The 19,593-nt window shown below is 40.2% G+C and overlaps 2 protein-coding genes across 2 annotated transcripts; both read right to left on the bottom strand.

The window, feature by feature from the left end:
* Positions 1 to 573: 573 nt before the first annotated feature.
* Positions 574 to 12,365, bottom strand: psap (prosaposin). Its single transcript, XM_017463697.3, has 14 exons — positions 12,158 to 12,365; positions 8,359 to 8,492; positions 8,201 to 8,275; positions 7,775 to 7,900; positions 7,240 to 7,434; positions 7,011 to 7,154; positions 6,088 to 6,144; positions 3,509 to 3,646; positions 3,269 to 3,361; positions 2,963 to 3,146; positions 2,655 to 2,818; positions 2,271 to 2,351; positions 1,953 to 2,060; positions 574 to 1,352 (listed from the first exon to the last, which is right to left on the bottom strand). The coding sequence occupies exons 1-14, from the start codon at positions 12,186 to 12,188 to the stop codon at positions 1,317 to 1,319; spliced, it is 1,566 nt and encodes a 521-aa protein (XP_017319186.1). The 5' UTR covers positions 12,189 to 12,365; the 3' UTR covers positions 574 to 1,316.
* Positions 12,366 to 13,955: 1,590 nt separating this feature from the next.
* Positions 13,956 to 19,390, bottom strand: mrps6 (mitochondrial ribosomal protein S6). The gene is made up of 2 exons (XM_017463448.3): positions 18,852 to 19,390; positions 13,956 to 16,830 (listed from the first exon to the last, which is right to left on the bottom strand). Exon 1 carries the CDS (start codon positions 19,211 to 19,213, stop codon positions 18,869 to 18,871), a length of 345 nt encoding a protein of 114 aa, XP_017318937.1. The 5' UTR covers positions 19,214 to 19,390; the 3' UTR covers positions 13,956 to 16,830; positions 18,852 to 18,868.
* Between the last annotated feature and the right edge of the window lie 203 nt (positions 19,391 to 19,593).

Consider the following 19,593-nt stretch of genomic DNA (forward strand, 5'->3'; position numbering starts at 1 on the left):
CTCATTTCTGTATTATAAATTCTTTATTCTAATATTTGGAGATTCTGGATTTTTCTAAAGGTGTAAGCTGTAAAAGATTAAAAATAAAGCTTGAAATATTTCACTCCACATGTAATGAATCTAAAATAGATGAAAGTTCCACCTTTTGAATTACAGAAATAGATTGAAATTTTGGAGTAATCCAAAAAGACAAAAGCAGTAACTGAAGACTGAATACCCCTTGACTTTATAACATGTGATTAGTTAGATCCTACTGTATGACTACAGATTAAAAATGAGCAGCAGACTGCAGATGTAGTAGAGTGAGATTTATTATTATTATTATTATTATTATTGTCTGCAATTGTATATTCAGATGCAAGACATAAGCTAGTAAAGTATTCCTGGACTGAACATATTAAGGAAATGCAAATTAATGTAGTGCTTAAGATTCTGGGTTGACAGGAAGTTTTTTTTTTGTTGTCGGTTATGTGCAGTCGTTTCAGAACAGCAGGACAGATCTACAGATGTATTAACAGATGCTCGTTCAGATGTCAAGTGCAGAGTTGAAACTTTAAAAAGGACCACAGAAGATAGATTTAGGCTTGTTTAATTTCCATTAAAAATTGTACAGATTCCAACAAATAGCTCAGTATTAAGATTGAAGCACACTGAAGCTCAGGATCATTTGATAAACAAAAAAAAAAAAAAAAAAAAAAAAAAAAAAAGAAAAAGGAGGGGGTTTTAAAAAAAAAAAAAAAAAAAAGCCAAGGCCCTAGACACAAACTAGATGCAAGGTCACATTAACTTAACAGGGCCTTCAAACTGATGAGGGCATAAGTGTTACTGCAAAAACACAAAACAAACCTCAATTAGGATGAAAAATGTCAGTAAAAACCAAACGATTCTAAATCAGCTCCCTACTCTTGTGGCTAAAGCAGTTGCAGGTTTTCCTTTAAAGGGAGCCAAAACCCTTTTGGGGGGGGGAACTAAGTGATTCAGGAAAAAAAATAAAACCCTTCCCACCCCTCTTGTTCTTGATCAAAATATCAGCAGCTGAAGATACAGTTCAAGTTCAGTAAAAAAAGAGAAAAACATTCTTTAGTAAAATCAGTCTCTCCACATTGTACCTCCTCCACAGTACTGTTACCTTCCCTTAGTGGCAACTTTAATCCTTCCCGGATGGCAACATTGCTTTAATAAAAGTACTTATAATTTTAAATCATTTCACCATCTAAAATAAAACAGGACGACAGGCTGACTTTTACAAAACAGACAACAGCGCTACTGAAATTCTCCTTTAGCTCCGCAGGTCAGTTTGTGCACGCAGCTCCTCTCTAATTCCAAACGTGACGTGTGCAGTGGGTCACCGCCTGAAACATGATAAGCGAAATACAGTAAACAATTTCATTTTCTGACATACGTCAGATTTACATTCACCTTCCACTTTAATAGGAACACCTATACACCTGCTGATTTATGCAATCCCCCCCCCCCAAATCAGCCCAAAGTTTACACAGCAGCAAAGTATACACAGAATGGTGCAAAAAAAGGGGGGGGGGGATAACCCACACCGAGTGAGCGACAGTGCTGAGGGTGGGACTTCCTTGAGGGAGACCAGTGGAAAATGGCCAGATTGGTTCGAGCTGCCAGGAAGGATATAGTAACTCGATCACTAAAACCGGGGTGAGCAGAAAAGCATCTCAGCATGAACATTAACTGAAGCTCTTGACCTGTATCCAAGATGATTTTACGCATTGTGCTGGTGCCTCGTGATTGGCGGATTGGATAACGGCATAGATGTGCACATGTATAGGTGTTCCTACTAAAGTGGCTGGCAAGCGTACATGTATTGTGTTTAATATGGAAGTGTTTCACACTTTACAGAATGTATACCCAAACACACCGAATAGAGAGCCTTGTTTCAAACAACACACTAATCAAATACAGCAGAGTGGATGTAGGATACTTACATTACAGCGGGTGGCAGTCTCTATATTCTTGCACCAGAAGGCTGGGCCCCAGCTGCACTGCTCAATTCCCAGCAGCATCTTCAGTGCCCCAGGGCATGCACCCAACTTCTGCATCAGTACATCAAACACACACACACTCAAAGCAAGCCCTCCATTTTATCCTCCAACAAGTAGAGGAGAACCGAAATATATGACATATAGGCCCCTTATTTTTTAAATAAACCGAGGCATGAAACTACAGGAATTGTTTAGGACAATGCCTTTAAAAACTCCAACACCGGAACTTTAAGCCTGTACAGGAGTGAACGAGCAACTTACCATGCAGACAAATTCGGGGTCGAGGGCCTGGAGCAGCAGCTGGACAATCAGAGGCTCATACTGCTCGATGAGCTGGTCACACTGCACACAGTCATTAATGCGACTCGGGTATATGTACATTAAAACTCAACAGATGACGTCGTAATTTTTATAGAACGTCGTTTAAAACTACTTAAAGATTAGCTTGAATAATACTTCCTCTTAGGTCTGCCTCATCCAAGGACCTTTACTTTTAGGGTAATACACAGTGTGTGAGAGACTCATGATCATCTGTATACACTCATCTATCGGAAGTCTAGCAGGCATGTTTTTTCTTTTACTACAGGAAAAGATGTATTTTTGTCGCTGGTAACCAGCTGCAGATCTAAAAGTGCGTCAACACACCTGCGTTTTAAATTCATCAGGCAGGAAGTTGCAGACTTTTTTTACTGCGTCCTCGATCTGGGCCTCTGTGGCATTCTGCTCCAGGATGCCATCTATGTAGCGCACGGCCATCTTGCACACATCACAGAACCCACCAGCCTCAAACTCAGCCTTCTCAAGCACAGCTGAGAGAAAACACACACAGAAACAGTCATCAAAACAGGAGAAGAATGGGAAACCTGACTAAAATATTCTGTGGTGTAGAAAGTCTAGCTGCTATTCGTGTTTAGGGTTGGGGAGGCATTTTGCACATTTAGACAGAAACTCACGGATGAAGGCACGACTCGCATCCCTGCACAGCCCCAGAATACCGCAGACAGCCTTGGGACTAGCTTCCTGTAACAGCAGCTCAATGATTGCCTGACCATAGGTCTCGATCAGATCCTTGCACTGTGCAGAAAGGGTGGAGGGAAGGAGGTTGCACACTTTCTCCACAGCTTGTACCACCTGTTCCTGGAAGACCACAGCAAAACCCCAGAACATTCACATGAAACGACGTTTTAGTGACATGAGTGGCAAATTAATCCTAAACACGGAGACTGCGAAGCCTTTTATTACTGATCAGAGCCTCATACCTCACTTTTCTGGTCCTGGATTATACTTTCAAGCTCCTTCATCACAAACTCACAGATGGCACACTGTGGGGATTCACGGGCACGCACCATCTTCTGCACAGACACACAAACAAATACAAGTCTACAAACTTTACCTCGGATAACTTGGGCTTCAACTAAATCTACGGTCTCAAGCCGGGACGCAATAGTACAGGGAAAAATTAACAGATTGAACACAGGAAGACACACTGGCTACTTTACCTTGGCAGACTTTACCAACTTAATGGCAGGGATGGTTTTTTTTGCAGCGATGGTTTTAGCAGGAACCAGATTCAGCATGGGCACAGATTCGGGGGTGGAGTCACAGAAACCGGCACGGCAACAGATGTCTTTGGGTTGCTACAGAAGAAGCAGAGATGACATGGATGAGAATTGTTAGCGAAATGTACAGTCACCTCAACCAAAGCACAGCCTACGTGGACTTCCAACCCTCTTCTGATCAAATCATTACCTACCAGGATGACAGTGAAAAACCTGCCGTTTCATCTTAAGGCTAGAACGGTTTTAGAAAACCGGTTCCGATTCAGGCGGTGGTAGAACCCGCAGTTAAGGTCGAGAGTTAGTCACAAAACTAGACCACTAGTTGAAAAATCCCTCTAAAAATTATCGAGTTCATATTCAGTTGTTATATTACAGCATATATCCAGTGAACTGCAACGAGAGGGAAACAAAAGCACCAGTCTTGTGCGCAAAACTTCCTGTTCGTGCGCGTTTATCAGCTCTAATACAGATAACGAACAGAAGAATTAAAAACACAGCAAAAGCTTTGCTGTACGTTCGATAAGTACACAACCGGTCAAAAGTTGAGACGCTCGACTGAAATATTTCCTCGTGATCTTAAACCTTCTGATCTGAAAGTGTACGATTAGATGTTTGAAAATCGGTGTTAGAAGAACAGTTGAGCCAACCTATTCATTTCTCCCATTAGAAAACTAACATTTTATTAACAAAAATGTAAATAGTTCATTTTATTTACTTATTTTTTAATGGATGACTGAGTGAAATATTCGGAAAACCAGCCTGTAAGTGTCCAGCGTAGGTGGGAACTCCTTTAATAGTGTTTAAAAAGCATCTCAGGGAAATTCCTCAAGAAACTGGTCGAGAAAAATACATTTCTGGAAATTCTAGGCAAAAAAGGCATCTACTCTGAAGATGCTAAAATATCAGATTATTTTGAATTAGTCACCACAACAAAATTCCCATAGTTCCATTTGTGTTACTCCAGAGTTTTGACTTATTCTAAAATATGGAGAAAATAAAATAAAAAAGAATGAGCGGGTCTAAACTTTTGTCCGGTCGTGTATTTCTGCCAGAAGTCTTACTGTACCAGCACAAGCACTCAAACTTAAAATGCAAACTTCATAAAATCTAAAAATCGGTTAATAAGTTTTCACAAACACATGTTTAATAACCTGATGGTCAGTACAGAAATATTTATGAAGCTAGTGACGGAAAATAAATGAGAGCAGTTAAGACATGACACATTCAGTCACTTGTGGTGTTTTTATAAAAAGTGCTCAAGTTGTCCAAAAATACTTAAATTACTAACTTAAAATATTTCAATGAATATATACATGGCACAACTGTCTTGAGACTCTACTCAGAATGCCACAATCATTTCCTGTTCATTAAACCAACCATACACCAATAGTGACTTCTGTATCGGAATACTACCACTTCAAACGTTTAACCACATAATTCAAATGCCTCGTGCACACCGCTAGCAACACCACAACCATCAGCAGCTTAGCTCTGGGTTAGAACTGCATTAAGGCCCATTTCCAAACTGCTTTGAATAAAGCACCTGGATGTTGGCTTGGAGGCAAATCATGCATATTCCCCCCTCCCCAATTGAGAACATGCGGCACTGTTTATAGCCTCCAGTGTAAACTAGACATGCAAAACGTGTGGGATAGTCTAAAATTATGTCAAATGGGGAAGACCAGGTGTGTTGGGATAAAAAATAAATAAATAAAAAGTAGATAAAAGGAAGCCCAACTCCAGTCTCAGAGCCACAGTTACATGCTTTCGATATTAGCATTCATGTTCGGGTAATTTGTGGTAAACGGTTAAAGTAGCATACTGCTGCCACAATCTTATAAATCTCATTTGGGACAAAATCCTAATATTGTTGATTCTTGCTCCATATCTGAAAAAAGAAAGAAAATCAACCAGAACTCGAGTTGAGCTACCTGATGTTTAAAATAAATAAATTAATTAATTAATTAAATAAATAAAGTTAAAGACTAATGGAGGCATGCTAACACAAAAGTTAACTGAGGTGTTAAATATCCTCTGATGGAGATTTATGGCTGTAGCAGGTGAGATGAAGGCATCAGTGAGGTGGAACTATAAAAACAGTTAGTTCATACTGCAAGTAATCTATCTACAAACAGCACAGGTTAGAAAGTCATCCACAAGCATGTAGTGCCACAGGAAAAACTAAAATAAAAATAGGTCTGAAACTAGCAGAATGCAGAGACCTACCTTTTCCTGTAGACCAAAGAGAAAAGTGAGAGGGAAGGAAGGCAAATGAATGGGGGGAATAAAATAAAGAGAAAAGTGATTAGAAAACGTGAATGAGACCAGCAGACAGTTCGAGTGGCTGTAAGACTGGACAAGGGCTTATCAGAGGAAGGACTCGATGCCAGTCTGGCTCAGCGGATAGCCCGAATTATACATATTAAAACATACGACAAAAACAGAAGCAATCCAATACAAGGAAGATACGAATATCCCGAGTCTTGTATCAAAGGCAAAATAAACCAGGCGGTACTCACCATGGACAGGAGTTGCTGAAAAATAAGAGGTGCGTACTGGCCGATGTACTGCTTGCACTGTGGGGAAAAAAGAAAAGATACACAACACGGTTGGATGTAAATAATCAGGATCCTTGTACGTAATGCACTTTTTACAAAGCAAATATGGAGATTAAGAATAAGTTATTAGAAATAAACTCTAGCCTAGAACACAGACACAGCACAGTATGGGTAACAGGCATTTAAACCACAGGTTTCAGTTAAGTACGACAACATTAGGGCACCAGACAGTGTGAACGAGATCATTAAAAACGAGAGCGAGGTGCCAGTCTCGGTGCTAGCATACAAGTGCTCTCACGCTCCACATTTACTCAGCATGCTTGCTTCAGCGCACTTCACTCAAATGCCTGTGTGTATACACAATTACAGCACCCAGGACTCATTTTTGATGACCACGGTCACTGATATATACACTCTGATCAACAACTCTTAAAAAGGATGTTTGTTAACTCTAAAAAAAAAAATTATTTATTTATTTTTTTTTAAACTCATAAGAAGCTGCTCCTCTTTTCATTCTCAGGGCACAGCTTACAGTCTGCTTTACTCATAACATACACACATCACGGTCAATTGTGTGTCTGTATCTGTTCACACAGTATCAAGGGTACCGGATGTTGATATTGGAGGATTTTGTACCATTATGATTAAATAAGCACAGTATTGATATCCCTATATCCAAGATCGAGGCTATACAGGGAATATTCTGCAGAGTACACAGAGAACATGTCAAATGACATGAAGGTCATCCTATTCGATTCTTTAGTGCCTCTGAGCTTAACGGTACTCTTTCAACCGAAGAATTTACAGTAAATGAGGCTCGACTATCATGACGTGAAAACTGGTACCCTGCTTTTAAGGAGCTATAGATAAACCGAAGCGCTTACAATATCAGAAAAGCTAGGACCCAGCAGCTCACACTGGCTCTCAAGCTGCTCAATCAGGGAGTTGACAAAGGTGGTGTTTTTCTTGGCCTCCGCCTGAATGTCAGTGATGAACTTCACACAGTCGTCGCACACGTCGCTATTCGCCTGCAGAAACACACCGATTAGCTGTAATAAACCATACAAGACAAAAATGACCTCACAAAACACTTAAAACAGGGGGGGAGCTCACCTCTGTGGTGGTCTCCTTCTCCTTATTGACATTCTCCTTGGGGTAAAGGAGCTGAGGGATGTTGAGGAGTAACGGGTTAAACCGCTGGCTCAGATCCACCTTAGGAATCTTATTGGACATGAGCTGAGCTTTGGCAAGAGCCTCCTGCTGGCTTACACACAGGCCAAGAGCACTACATACCACATCTGGGTTGTCCTGGAAGGAGATAACAGAACGGGATCGAAAAACCTTCACTGCAACCTTTTGATCGTCATTCAGTGCACACGGAACAGCAAGACGCATGTTGGTGTATTACAGAAGAGGAACAAAGCTGCTTGTTCCGCTCACCATGGAAACAAAAAACACACCGACATCTACAGTTCGAGAGCTTTCACTTCTCCAAAGCTAAAAGCAGCACAGGTTAAATGCACACTAGGTTAAGGAGCACACTAAAATCTCTGCTTTTTAAACAAAGATCAACAGCAACTCGACAAAAATCAATACGACGTGTTGGCCCCACACTAGAAATTCAACGGAGTTATTTAGCCCAACTTACCAGCTCTCCTTTAATAACATCAATAAGGACAGGGAAGTAATTGTCTACAACTTCCTTGCATTGAGCAGCCAGGCCTTCATCAGGAATCAACTGGCATGTTTTCTCAAGGTAGCTCAGGACCTCAGCCTAAAAAAAAAAAAAAAATTAAAAAACCCCAACCCACAAAATAATGGGAACAGAACAAACAAGAGCTTAAGCAACACCTCTTTCACCATGTTGGTTCATGACACTGGGCACATTGTGCACAATTTGTTAATAACAGTTAAAAGACAACTTCCGCTGGCCTCTGAAGGTCTACTTATTTTGAACCACGTCATTAGCACGGTCAGATGCTTCACTAGCATGGGCGGCCAGAACAAGACAGAATTTTAGATATGGGATAAATTCACTTCATGTCTTCTTTCCATCAACGTACAATACACTCACCTCTGTTGAGTTCTCCTTGAGCAGTTTGTCCACCACACCCAACACCTCTTTGCACAAGTCACATGGCACAGATTTCTAAAATAAAAAGATAATTAATCATTCAGGATTGAAGAAAAAACAAGTAGGTGTTCATAGGCCAAAGGTGAAAAACAACTGACCACATGAGGCTGGTTCCAGACATTTTGTTGGCAGTGGGAGACTGCGCCGCAAATGGAGGCGGTCTTGGCGTTTTGGCACCAGTATGGGGGTCCACGAGCACACTGCTCAGTTCCCAAAAGAGGGCTGGCCACAGCTGCAAAAAAAAAAAAAAAAAAAAAAAAAAAACAGTATCAGCATCACCAAGTTTGCTTTCAGTATCGTGCTTCAAACCAGTTTCAGGTGGTTTTTTCCCCCCCTTTTATTTTCTTGTCCCAACACACCCGAGTCTCTGAGCAATCACTGAAACACATTCTAGAGAAATAAAACAAAAAGCTGCCTTACTATAACCAAGTGAAACGTTAGTAGCTCTTTCTGAAAGCAGTCAAGAGGTTTAACCGTGTAACACAATCACAAGGCAGAAAAGGAGAAACAAACAAACAAGCAAGCAAACAAACAAACCAACCATTTAATAAGTTTAGGGAAGGGGATTTATAAGGAATAGATTGTTAGTTCTCTGTTCTGAGTAACCACAACCTCAAAATTCCCCTCATGGCCTAGTAACACGTGTAGAGTGTTTAACACTACAAGGCTACTCACTAAACAATACAGTTTCCTCCAAGCCACAAGTATACTGATCCAGGAAAATGCCATAGATAAAGAGCAACGATCGAATATCACAGAGTAAGGGAGCATCACATGACTGTTAACAGGGAAAAAAAGGGGCTTTTTAAGCAACCGGTTATCCCCAGATAAGCCGCTGTTTACTCGTGAGACTCTCAGCTCAGCACTTCACCTAATCAAACTTATCACAGTGGAAAAGAAGGGTATTTCAAAGCGTCAGTCTGAAACAATAACGCCTGATGGAATTAAAAGATACGCAACTCTTTCTGTGACTCAGTCACATGATGTGCAACTCAGCAGCATGAATAAGTGCCTTATGCAGGATGAACAGCAGCGTTTACAAGACTGACATTTCAAAAATAACCTTCCTCTAATCTATTGTCCATCACTTCCTGCTTCAAACACACGTGATAGTCCACTGCTGTAATACTTTGAAAATGGCCTAAAGCTTTGTTGTTCCATAACAGAATAAAAGCTTTGTGCTGCGGGCCACTAATCCAGCTGAGAGCAGTAATGGCTTCAACAAGACTACACAAGACTTCATCTGTCACACGGGATCGTATTAAAGAGATACGAGTATGAGATTGTGTCAGAGCACCCTGCTCTGTCACAATGGAAGAAGTTGACTGTCCGTTATAATTTGTGGTCAAAGTTTTATTTAGTTAGATTGCGAAATCTGGATATTGGCAAAAATATTAGACAAGACCATTTATCACCGCCACTTTGTCAGTCATGTTTGATTTTTTTCCTGCTTGCCCAACACAACTAGCAACCTGACTGATTGGGAGGAAAGGGTACATTTATTTCTGAAAAATTTTACTTTCTCTTTTTCAACTTGTGGAGAAAAATAAAATGGCATCAGTTCTTTGTAAAGTGGTTACACTCCCACCAGATTACAACCAAAACATGTGCTAGTCACTGAGAAAAAAAAAAAAAAACAAACAGAAAATGCATCACAATACTTTTTAAAATCAATTTAAAAATAAATTAAAAAAAGAGGAAAAAAGTTTGTTAATCATTAATAGCATTCCAGCCCATGACCAAACACATCTCTTGCTGACTCTTCAGACATTCAGAAACAATTTGCCTCCAACTTCATCCAAGCACTCCATTTCCCACCTGCAAGTGACACCACATCTATATTTATTAAAAAGTTTAAAAAAAAACAACCACCCTCTATACTGTAAAACATATGACTTCATGAGGATTCAGCACTTTCTAAAGCCTTTGATTGCTCTACCGTCAGAGTCAGTCTTTAAGGAGTCACAACTCAGTCACGAGACTGAAATGACTTTATAGAAACACTGATGAAACAATAAACACAATCCATGACCAGCTTGTCTGCAATCCCTTTCTGACCTTAGACCAGTTATCAAAAACACAATAAAACTAGTCTGTCATTGCCCATCATGTACAAAACAAGTTGGTGCAACACATGAAACCCGACACAGTCAGCGGTTCCGCTTTATCATAGAAACCCTACTACAATTAAAATAGAAAGTGAACCATTTTGACTGTCATGCAGGACCATGTCTACAATGTCTGCCAGAATCTAGCGTGATAACCCCCCCCCCCGGACACACACCAAAAAAACAACCCAAATAAAGCCCGATAATTTGTACACGAGGACACTGCATGCAGTGTTTTTGCATTAGACACCACCAACCTTGCACACATTTCCTGTTTCAATCACACAGCAGAAAAGCTGTTAATGACATTTCACCTCACCACCCCACCCCCTCCAAACTATCAAAGTTACTCCCATGACCAAAAGCTGAAGTGAAAACTGAGGGTGAAGTGAAAAGGGCAAACAGGGAACAGAAAAAAGGATGTGGAACTATTTTCAGAAGACAGGATTTAATGCAAATCACAACCGTGCTGCAGGATTGACCTCCATGTGTCATGTGTGACGGGGGTAAATAAGTAAATAAATAAAACCAGGAGACATGGATAACATTACTACGTCAACTGATAATGATGTAATGCTGTTTCCCCACCCCCTTTTTTCTTCCTTTCTCCAAACACAACATAAATAAGCTGTTCGGACAGAAGATATTAAAATCAACAGCAGGCCGTAAGTAATGAAGACACGTTGTATTTAACCCTAATTAGTTACAACAGTTAATGTCGCTGAACGTCAAGGAGACCAGAGTTTCGAACATCACGTACAGTTTTAGGCCACCCGCTTCTCATCCCTCCCCTCCTCGTTCCTGCAGGTAACAAACACGAAACCTTAACGTAAACTCTTTCCTCAAACCTTTACCATCGACTCTTCAAGCACTGGAGACTCCTTCCATGACAATCGTCATTTACACGGCTGTCTTTGCTAAACACACATTACTTATCAGATTTGGATAATACGGGCATGTCCACCGTACAAGTACCTGTGAATGAGCCGTTACTATAGAAACGATACATCATATCTGAAGAAGTGTGTCAGCGCTGATGCCATAGAAATGTGTTGATGAATCAACACCTGCTGACCAAATCAGGATGGGAGCAGTCAGGAGGCAATGTTATGAGTGACTAGGGAAGGAGATTAGAGTTTCACAAGCTGTCCATACTTTGGAAGAAAATAATTATAGTAGTATACAGTCCAGAACAGTTTCATCTACCTGGATGTGGAAGCAATAATGTTAGACTGGAACCGGTTTGACAGATGGAAAATTAAAGGAAGGGGAATATATATATTTTATTTATTTATTTATTTATTTATTTATTTGAACAAGGAAGAAACTATAAAAGATGGCCGACTAGCTGAATTTCATCAACGTTTCCCCAATTTTAAGTCATCCTAAGATAAGAGAGACTGGGTTAGGGTTACTACATCAAACCGGGCTCGTTAGTGGTTTAATAACAAACACGCTCAGTTAACCAGGTTAGAAATAAACCTGACCCGACTGGATTCAACACGTCTCAGTTCTCCAAAACGGGGTGGGGTTGTTTTTTGCTTTGTTTTGTTTGGGGGTTTTTTTTTTTTAGAAAGAAAATAAATATTTAGAGTTAAACAATACAATATTTAGAAAGTTACAACAATAAAAACATCGGTTAAAACGTCACTCGAGTTGTTGACTTTCCCAAAGAACCACCTCCGCCATGTTAGCTAGCGGCTAATCAACTGCGTGACACAACCGTATCGCCACTTACTTATTTCAAAATACGTAACATATGTGAAAACACTAAGCGTAAACGTATTACCAGTTGAGACCAAAAGAAGCGTGAGAAGCATCTTGGGTTCACGGCAGAGCTCCTTGTTCTTTACTGAGTTGTTGCTTGCTGACCACAGGACGGAGTCGCTCGGTTCTCTTTAGCTGCTGCACTGCGGTATATTGACACCAGCGCGAGCTTAAAAACACGGCCAGTCAGGTGACGCTGACTCGTTCGACCACGTGACCTGGCAATTTCGATAGTTTCAGTGCCTGTATCGCAATGAAGGAGAAACCAAACACAACAAACGTTTTTAAAATCTAGTGTACTGGAATAAAGTTGGTTCGACGTTCGACGTTCGACATTCGCGGAGACGCGGAAATGAAGGGACCGTCTGTAAAGTTACATACAACATTGTTAAACACGTTTCTAACTTCAGTAGCATTCGAAGGGAATGACTTTTGCTTATTAGATTTTGATAAATATCAAAAATCTAAAAAGGTGTGCATCATACCTGACACCTAGTCGAACACTTTACAGTTGGTTTTGTGACTGAACGTCATTCCCTTCAAATGCTATTGAGCTTTAAATCATGGCATATTTTGTGTATGGGCCCATTCTGTAGTGACATACAAGGCCATATTTTCATATGATTTAGTAGCATATTTTGATAAATATTTTTTTTTTTAAAAATAAGAGGTGTGTATTATACCTGACACCTAGATGAACACTTTACAGTTGGTTAAATGACTGTAAGTCATTCCCTTCAAATGCTATTGGTTAGAAACGTGTTTAACAATGTTGTATGTAACTTTAGAGACGGTCCCCTAATTTCCGATTATCCGCGAATATCGAACGTCCAACGTCACACCAACTTTATTCCAGTATCAAGTGTAATGTATGAGCGCCCCAATAGTTTTTATTTATGTATTTCATTTAACTTATCCATCTTCTACAGAGCTTATCCTTCTGGGTCGTGGGGAACCTGGAGCCTATCCCAGGGAGCATCAGGCACAAGGCGGGGTACACCCTGGACAGGGTGATAATTCGTCACAGGGCACACTCACACTCCCATTCATACACTATGGACACTTTGGACATGCCAGGCAGCCTACCGGGCATGTCTTTGGAGTGGGGGAGGAAACCAGAGTACCCCGAGGAAACCCCCACAGCACAGGGAGAACATGCAAACTCCGCGCACACACAGGGAAGCAGCGGGAATCATACCCCCGACCCTGGCGGTGTGAGGTGAACGTGCTAACCGCTAAACCACAGTGCGCACTATTCTTACTTATTAATGGTTTATTTCATGAACTGTGTTCCAGTCTGTGAACAAACATGTCTATTCTGCTACAAAAATTAATCTAGACAAGTTTCACAGAGCAGCCATCAAGGTCAATGGGGGCGGGGGGTTCACACACACACATATATATATATATAGTTATATTGGCACCCCACTACCTTAAAGGGATTAATTGATTTAGTTTTTTAGTTAATGTGGTTCTATTCAGTGTGCAATCATGACTCTCTTGCAGCCTGAGCACTCATAGACAAAGCAACTCAATCGAGTCAGATTTGCTTAAAAAAATACAAGAAAGGTTGCTTGAGCAAATGAATTTGTTGAGTGTGAAAGGACCCCAAGAATTTATTATTCGAGTAATGTCTGTTTTGCTGCCTGAGACAGGTTTGCTCCCCGGAATATAATTACTCAGATAATACATTCTTGGGGTGCTTTCACACTCAGTGAAGATTGTGCAGTCGAATTCGTTTTGTGTATTACATTTACACACACACACACACACAAAAACAATATGAAACTTGTGAAGTGTTTCATATTAATGGCATTAAATAAAGAAATTCAATTCCATTTTATTTGTATAGCACTTTTTTACAATGGACATTGTCTCAAAGGAGCTTTGCAGAAACATATAAACACAGGATGCATATTTTAAATGTGTGAATTTATCCCTATTGAGCAAGCCGGTGGTGACGGTAGTGAGGAAAAACTCCCTAAGATGATATGAGGAAGAAACCTTAAGAGGAACCAGACTCAAAAGGGAACTCATGGTCATCTGGGCAAAACGGATAGTGTGAAATTAAAGGAAAGTTCATTATAGTTTTTATATGAAGTCTGTTTTGTTGAACTGATCCACTGTTCAGTAAAGGAGAACTGAGTGCAAAACTGTATGTGGTAATTGCAGTCCTAAGGCCTTCGCAGCAACCGTAGTCCCAGCGACCACAGTGCAACTGTCCACGTCAAATTGAGGTCCAAAACCACTCTCATGGTACTTCAAGTGGCACCATATTCAGCAATCTCCAGGCTGTGAAGCCTTGGGGTCTTCCTCAGTAACAGAATGTATCCTCCAGTTGATGAGAACACCAACCAGAGATAGGGCATCAGGATGGATCAGGCAGGTCCGGAGAGCAAAAAGGGTCAGGATTACTGGCATCTCAGGAGTACCATGTGTAGCTCGACAGAAAGAGAGAGGGAGCGAGAGGGAGGTAAAGAGAGGCAGAGATTGTTAGGTATGCTTATTGTCCCGTAATGGATAAGACAGTGTACTTTTTGCGTAAAAAAAAAAAAAAGTCTATTCATGGAAGGCTTGAGTAAACAAATATGTTTCCAGCCTGGATTTAAACATTGAGACCGTGTCTGAGTCCCGAACACTAATTGGAAGGCTGTTCCATAACTGTGGGGCTTTGTAAGAGAACGCTCTTCCCCCTTCTGTAACCTTCACTATTCGAGGTACCAACAAATAGCCTGCACCTTTTGATCACAGTATTCATGGCGGATCACAAAAGACCAAAAGTTCACTCGGGTACTGTGGTGCGAGACCATTCGGTGCTTTATAGGTCAATAGTAGTATTTTATAATGAATGTGAAATTTTACTGGCAGCCAATGCAGTGTGGATAAGATAGGGGTGATGTGGTCATATCTTCTGGTTCTAGTAAGGACACTTGCAGCTGCGTTCTGGACCAACTGGAGCTTGTTTATGCTACTACTGGAACATCCACACAGTAAAGCATTACAATAATCCAACCTAAAGGTGACGAAAGCATGAACTAATATTAAATCTGAAAAATAAAATCAAATAAAGAAAGACAAATAAGACCAGTCATTAAATTAAGAATGTATAAAAGGAGGATTTGCTGTAATGGCTCAGCGTATAAGTTGGGTCCATTTGCCATGGCATTTTCTTTTAATGTTGTGCAACACTTCATAGTAACCAGCACTAAATGACCGATAAGTGACGGATCAGGTATGTCTCAAACTGCAATTTGCTCCCTAGTATACTCCCTAGTGTAATGCATGAGTTCCTATGACACACACACTCCTGTTTTTCCAAAACAGCATCAGGGAGGGTGGATTGGTGTGTGAGAAATGACTTTGAATAGACACTATGAATAAATAAATAAATCAAAAGCAGTTTCCCAGTATGATTTGCTCAATGTCCATGATCACTTGAGTACAGTGTATATTTGTTTCTCTGTTTTCATGTCAAACCCTTTTCTTTGTACCCCACTGTTTCACCTTTCCTGTAATTCGGCTCCAGTAATTCACTGCAAATGATATGATTCGAAGCTCAGTCAATATTTACGTTAGTAAGTCTTCTTTTCGAACATTTTTCCATAAATTACCGGATTTTCATAAATACCACATTTCTAATGCTCATAAAAATGAGCTACAAATAAATTCGCTCATATCCAGAATGATAAATGGGGCCCAGTGAATTCTTTTTAATTCATTAAATAGCTATATATAATAGCCGTTTATAGTTATGTTATAGAAACAATTTAGTTCCTGTTATTACCGGTCTTTCTGCAGCTGTAAACAGTCAACCATACAATTCCCAGTGAATGAGTTACTATAGAAATGATAACATTTGAACAAGCATATTTATATAAACTTGTGATTTGAATTAAATCCAGGTAATGGTATATAAAATAACAAATAATAGGGTGGGGGGGGGGGGGGGGACAGAAAAATAATCCTTTTGACTGATCAAAATTGAGATCATCACTGTGGTATATAATCATTTACTTTTAACTTGAGTAAATGTGCTTAAATGAGGACAAACCTATTGTTATTTGACTCTTCTTTTGTTCACAAAGGTAATATAATATATACATACAACTAAACATACAATTATTTTCCTTGAATTCTGAGTGAGTTCAAAAGAATCTTACCACTTAACTCTTTCATTTTAACACATTAAAGAGACACATTCCAACACACACCCATGATTTAATCGGATCTGTGATCACAGTTGATGTCATTACTGTAAATGTTCAATCCTAATCAAACTCCGTGCCTCAATTTTTTTTAAATACAATTCAAGTTTAGTTCATATTATTTATATATATATATATATATATATATATATATAAATATACACACACACATACATACACACACTTGGGATGAAAGGCTTTTGTTTTATTCCTTTAACGATTTCGGTTTTATTTTGAAGAATTTTCTATTCCTTTGTCAGCGGCATGCACATACTGCACTGTTATGGGTTTAATTTTAAATAAATAAATAAATAAATAAAATAATTTTAAAAAAAAGTCTTAACTTATTAGACATGAATTAACAAAAAACACAAACATATTTTTAAAAGATTACATTTTTTCCCGTTTATTCATTTCTCATAATAAACTCTCACATGAACATAGTTGAAATTCAGAAAAAACCCAGCAGCACGTCTTCTTCCTTAAAGACCTGAGGGGGAAAAAGAGAAATAAGCAATGAGTTTTCCTCACTTCTCAATTTAGAAAACAATACTACACTAATGACAATGCCTGTTGAGTCAGTGCTCATGTGTCGCCTCTGCAGGTGTCCAGTATAATCCACCAGTCGTGAGGCTAATGCCCAAATGCTATTATTTATATTAGAATCCAGTCTAATCGAGAACTTATAAGAACATGTCCACAGACACTTCATCATAATAAAATATTAGATATGTATGCTTACAATGCATCATGGGTAACTCACAGACAGAGTCCCTTAGACAGCACTGATATTGCTTTGTCAGTCATTTCACAGATCTAGAATGCAGACATGAATGTGATAACGGTACAGATTAAGGGTCAAAAGTGTAACTCGGTTGCTTATTTGTTTATTTGTTTATTTATTTATTTACTCACTGGTCATTTTATCAGGCAAGCCCATCATATAGGTGCAATACGAAGGTATGAGTTTATCAGGTGAAGCAAGCTTTCTGGAATTTTTAAACATCTCTGTCACTGCATGGCTCGAGAACCGCAAATATCTAGCCAGCAGTGTTTTGGATCAGAAACTGAGCACTGATCAAGGGTTAGATGATTAAAACTAATTGTTCATATGCTATAGTCTTTAACTATACACTTACGAGCCGTTAATCCATAGTTTACTTCTATTGTAAATCCGGCAGAGATAGCGAGGTGTTTAAAATCCCTTATAACACTGCCGTGTCCGATGCTCCTAGCAGTGGCAAACGCAAAGCCAGTGGCGCCAAGAGCCATGTGATTCCAAGCAACTTGACACACTTGCGGAGGAGATAGCCAAGTAGATCAGGGGTCAATCCAATCCAAGAGTTCAAAATCTGCCCAACTGACTACAAACCGACTATGCAGCCAAACTAAATGATACATCATCACAACGTTATTTGTTTCCAGAACAATTTGATTAAGAATAGCCCAGTACTTGTAGGTACTTGGAATTATCTGGCACGCCCAACACTCATCGGTAATACAGTGTTTAACAGTGCAGCAATGCAGCTTCAACCTTCAGACAAGCTACAACAAGATCTGCGGACTTTCCACGTGACGTCCCGGCGAAATTAAAATACATGTTTTGTGGCATATATGAATATGTTAGCCATAAGGTTATCTAGAAGCTAGTGTGCTCCAGAATAAATGACAGAATTCGCATTTAGAAGATATATGCGTTCAAAATGTACAGTCTCTCGCTCGTCAACAATTTTGACGACATAATTCTGTAAATCGTCAGAGTTTCTGTCCAATCAAATGCTCTCGAGAATCTGAAGTGTCCCACCCCCAACATTATAAAAACCACCTTGCTGAAGTCGCCTCCGTTGAGAGATTAGATATTTAAAGAAAGGGAGAGGAGCCACTCGATATGTCCTTCCGACTTCCTGTTTCAACGGAAATCGCACCAACACGACGAATAACGCCGCGTGTTTCAAAGAACTTCACGGAGACTTTAAAGAGACAGACCGCAGGTGTGATCCAGTGAATCTGCTTTGTCCTGGTCAGAGCCTATACTGGACTGGGCATGAGGTTGGAATACATCCTGAATACATCCTCAAGTCCATCACAGGACACACTGACATCTACAGGCAATTTATTGTAGCCAATCCAGATACATGCATGCATACCCACAGGTACACAAGGAGAACAAGCTGCAAGGTGGCATCACTATAAACTACCCTAACGCCTGGACATTTTAAATGAATTTGTATCGAGTGTCTGCAATATGGGGAATGCGAATGAGCTGTTACTATAGAAACGATAATTAGTGCATTAATCTAAACCTGTGATTTGTCTTGGAGCTGTAACTACTGTCAGATGTCATAGAAAAGCAATCAGCATTGTGGTATAAGTGTGTGTACATGACAGCTAACGAGCTTGTGCCACAATAAAACCCAAACACACTCTTGTCTACTGGTCCTTCACTTAATTTCAAGAGTTACTATTATTCCACACATGCTCATGGGGTACATGGTCGTTGTAAAACCTCACGTTTATGCAGAAGTCGACTAGTTTGTCTGAGAAGGTAAGGAAGCACAGCAGGGGCCTTTGGGAAGCTCTGAGTCTTTCTTTAACACCGTCTGCCGCACCACGTCCACGTCTCTCTCCAGGTGATTCAGTAAGGCCGTCAGAATAGACGGTGAGGCGTGAAAGTCGACCAGGAAGTAGGCAGCGTGCGTGTGCCGCTGGTTGTGTTTCCTGATCTTGTACGGCAGTCTTCTCTCGCCGAGGTTCTCGAGATTTCTGACCACGGCGCCGCGCTCCATCAAGGTCTCCACCGTGCGCCTCAGCACCGCCGCGGTTTCCGGCCTCTGCATGGCCTTCAGCACCAAAGACAGCTCGTAACGAGGCATAGTTACCCGAGTTAAACCTGGCTGCGGTGTAACGTGCACATTCAAGACTAAAAATCCCTTCAGAGAGCAAAAAAAGTGACTTCACTATTACACACAGGACGCCGCCATTATAGTTCAACATTAACGACGTGCTTCCGCTTCTTCTTCTTCGTCGTCTTCGTTGCACCGCGATCGTCAGACCTATTGTTTCCATTTGAGATGCAGCCGCAGCCACAGCGCCCCCTGTCGTGTTGGAGGCCGGTTTTTAAACTGTTGCTATAAATCCTCCAAACTCTAAAACGGCTTAGTTGCGAGGTACGTTTAAAGTTAATAATCCCACACGGTGGCTCGCTATACGGCTAATACGTTTAGTTAAAGAGTGAATAATGTTGTATTACAAG

This window comes from Ictalurus punctatus, chromosome 3, assembly GCF_001660625.3.
Source record: "Ictalurus punctatus breed USDA103 chromosome 3, Coco_2.0, whole genome shotgun sequence".
Taxonomy (NCBI): Eukaryota; Metazoa; Chordata; class Actinopteri; order Siluriformes; family Ictaluridae; genus Ictalurus; species Ictalurus punctatus.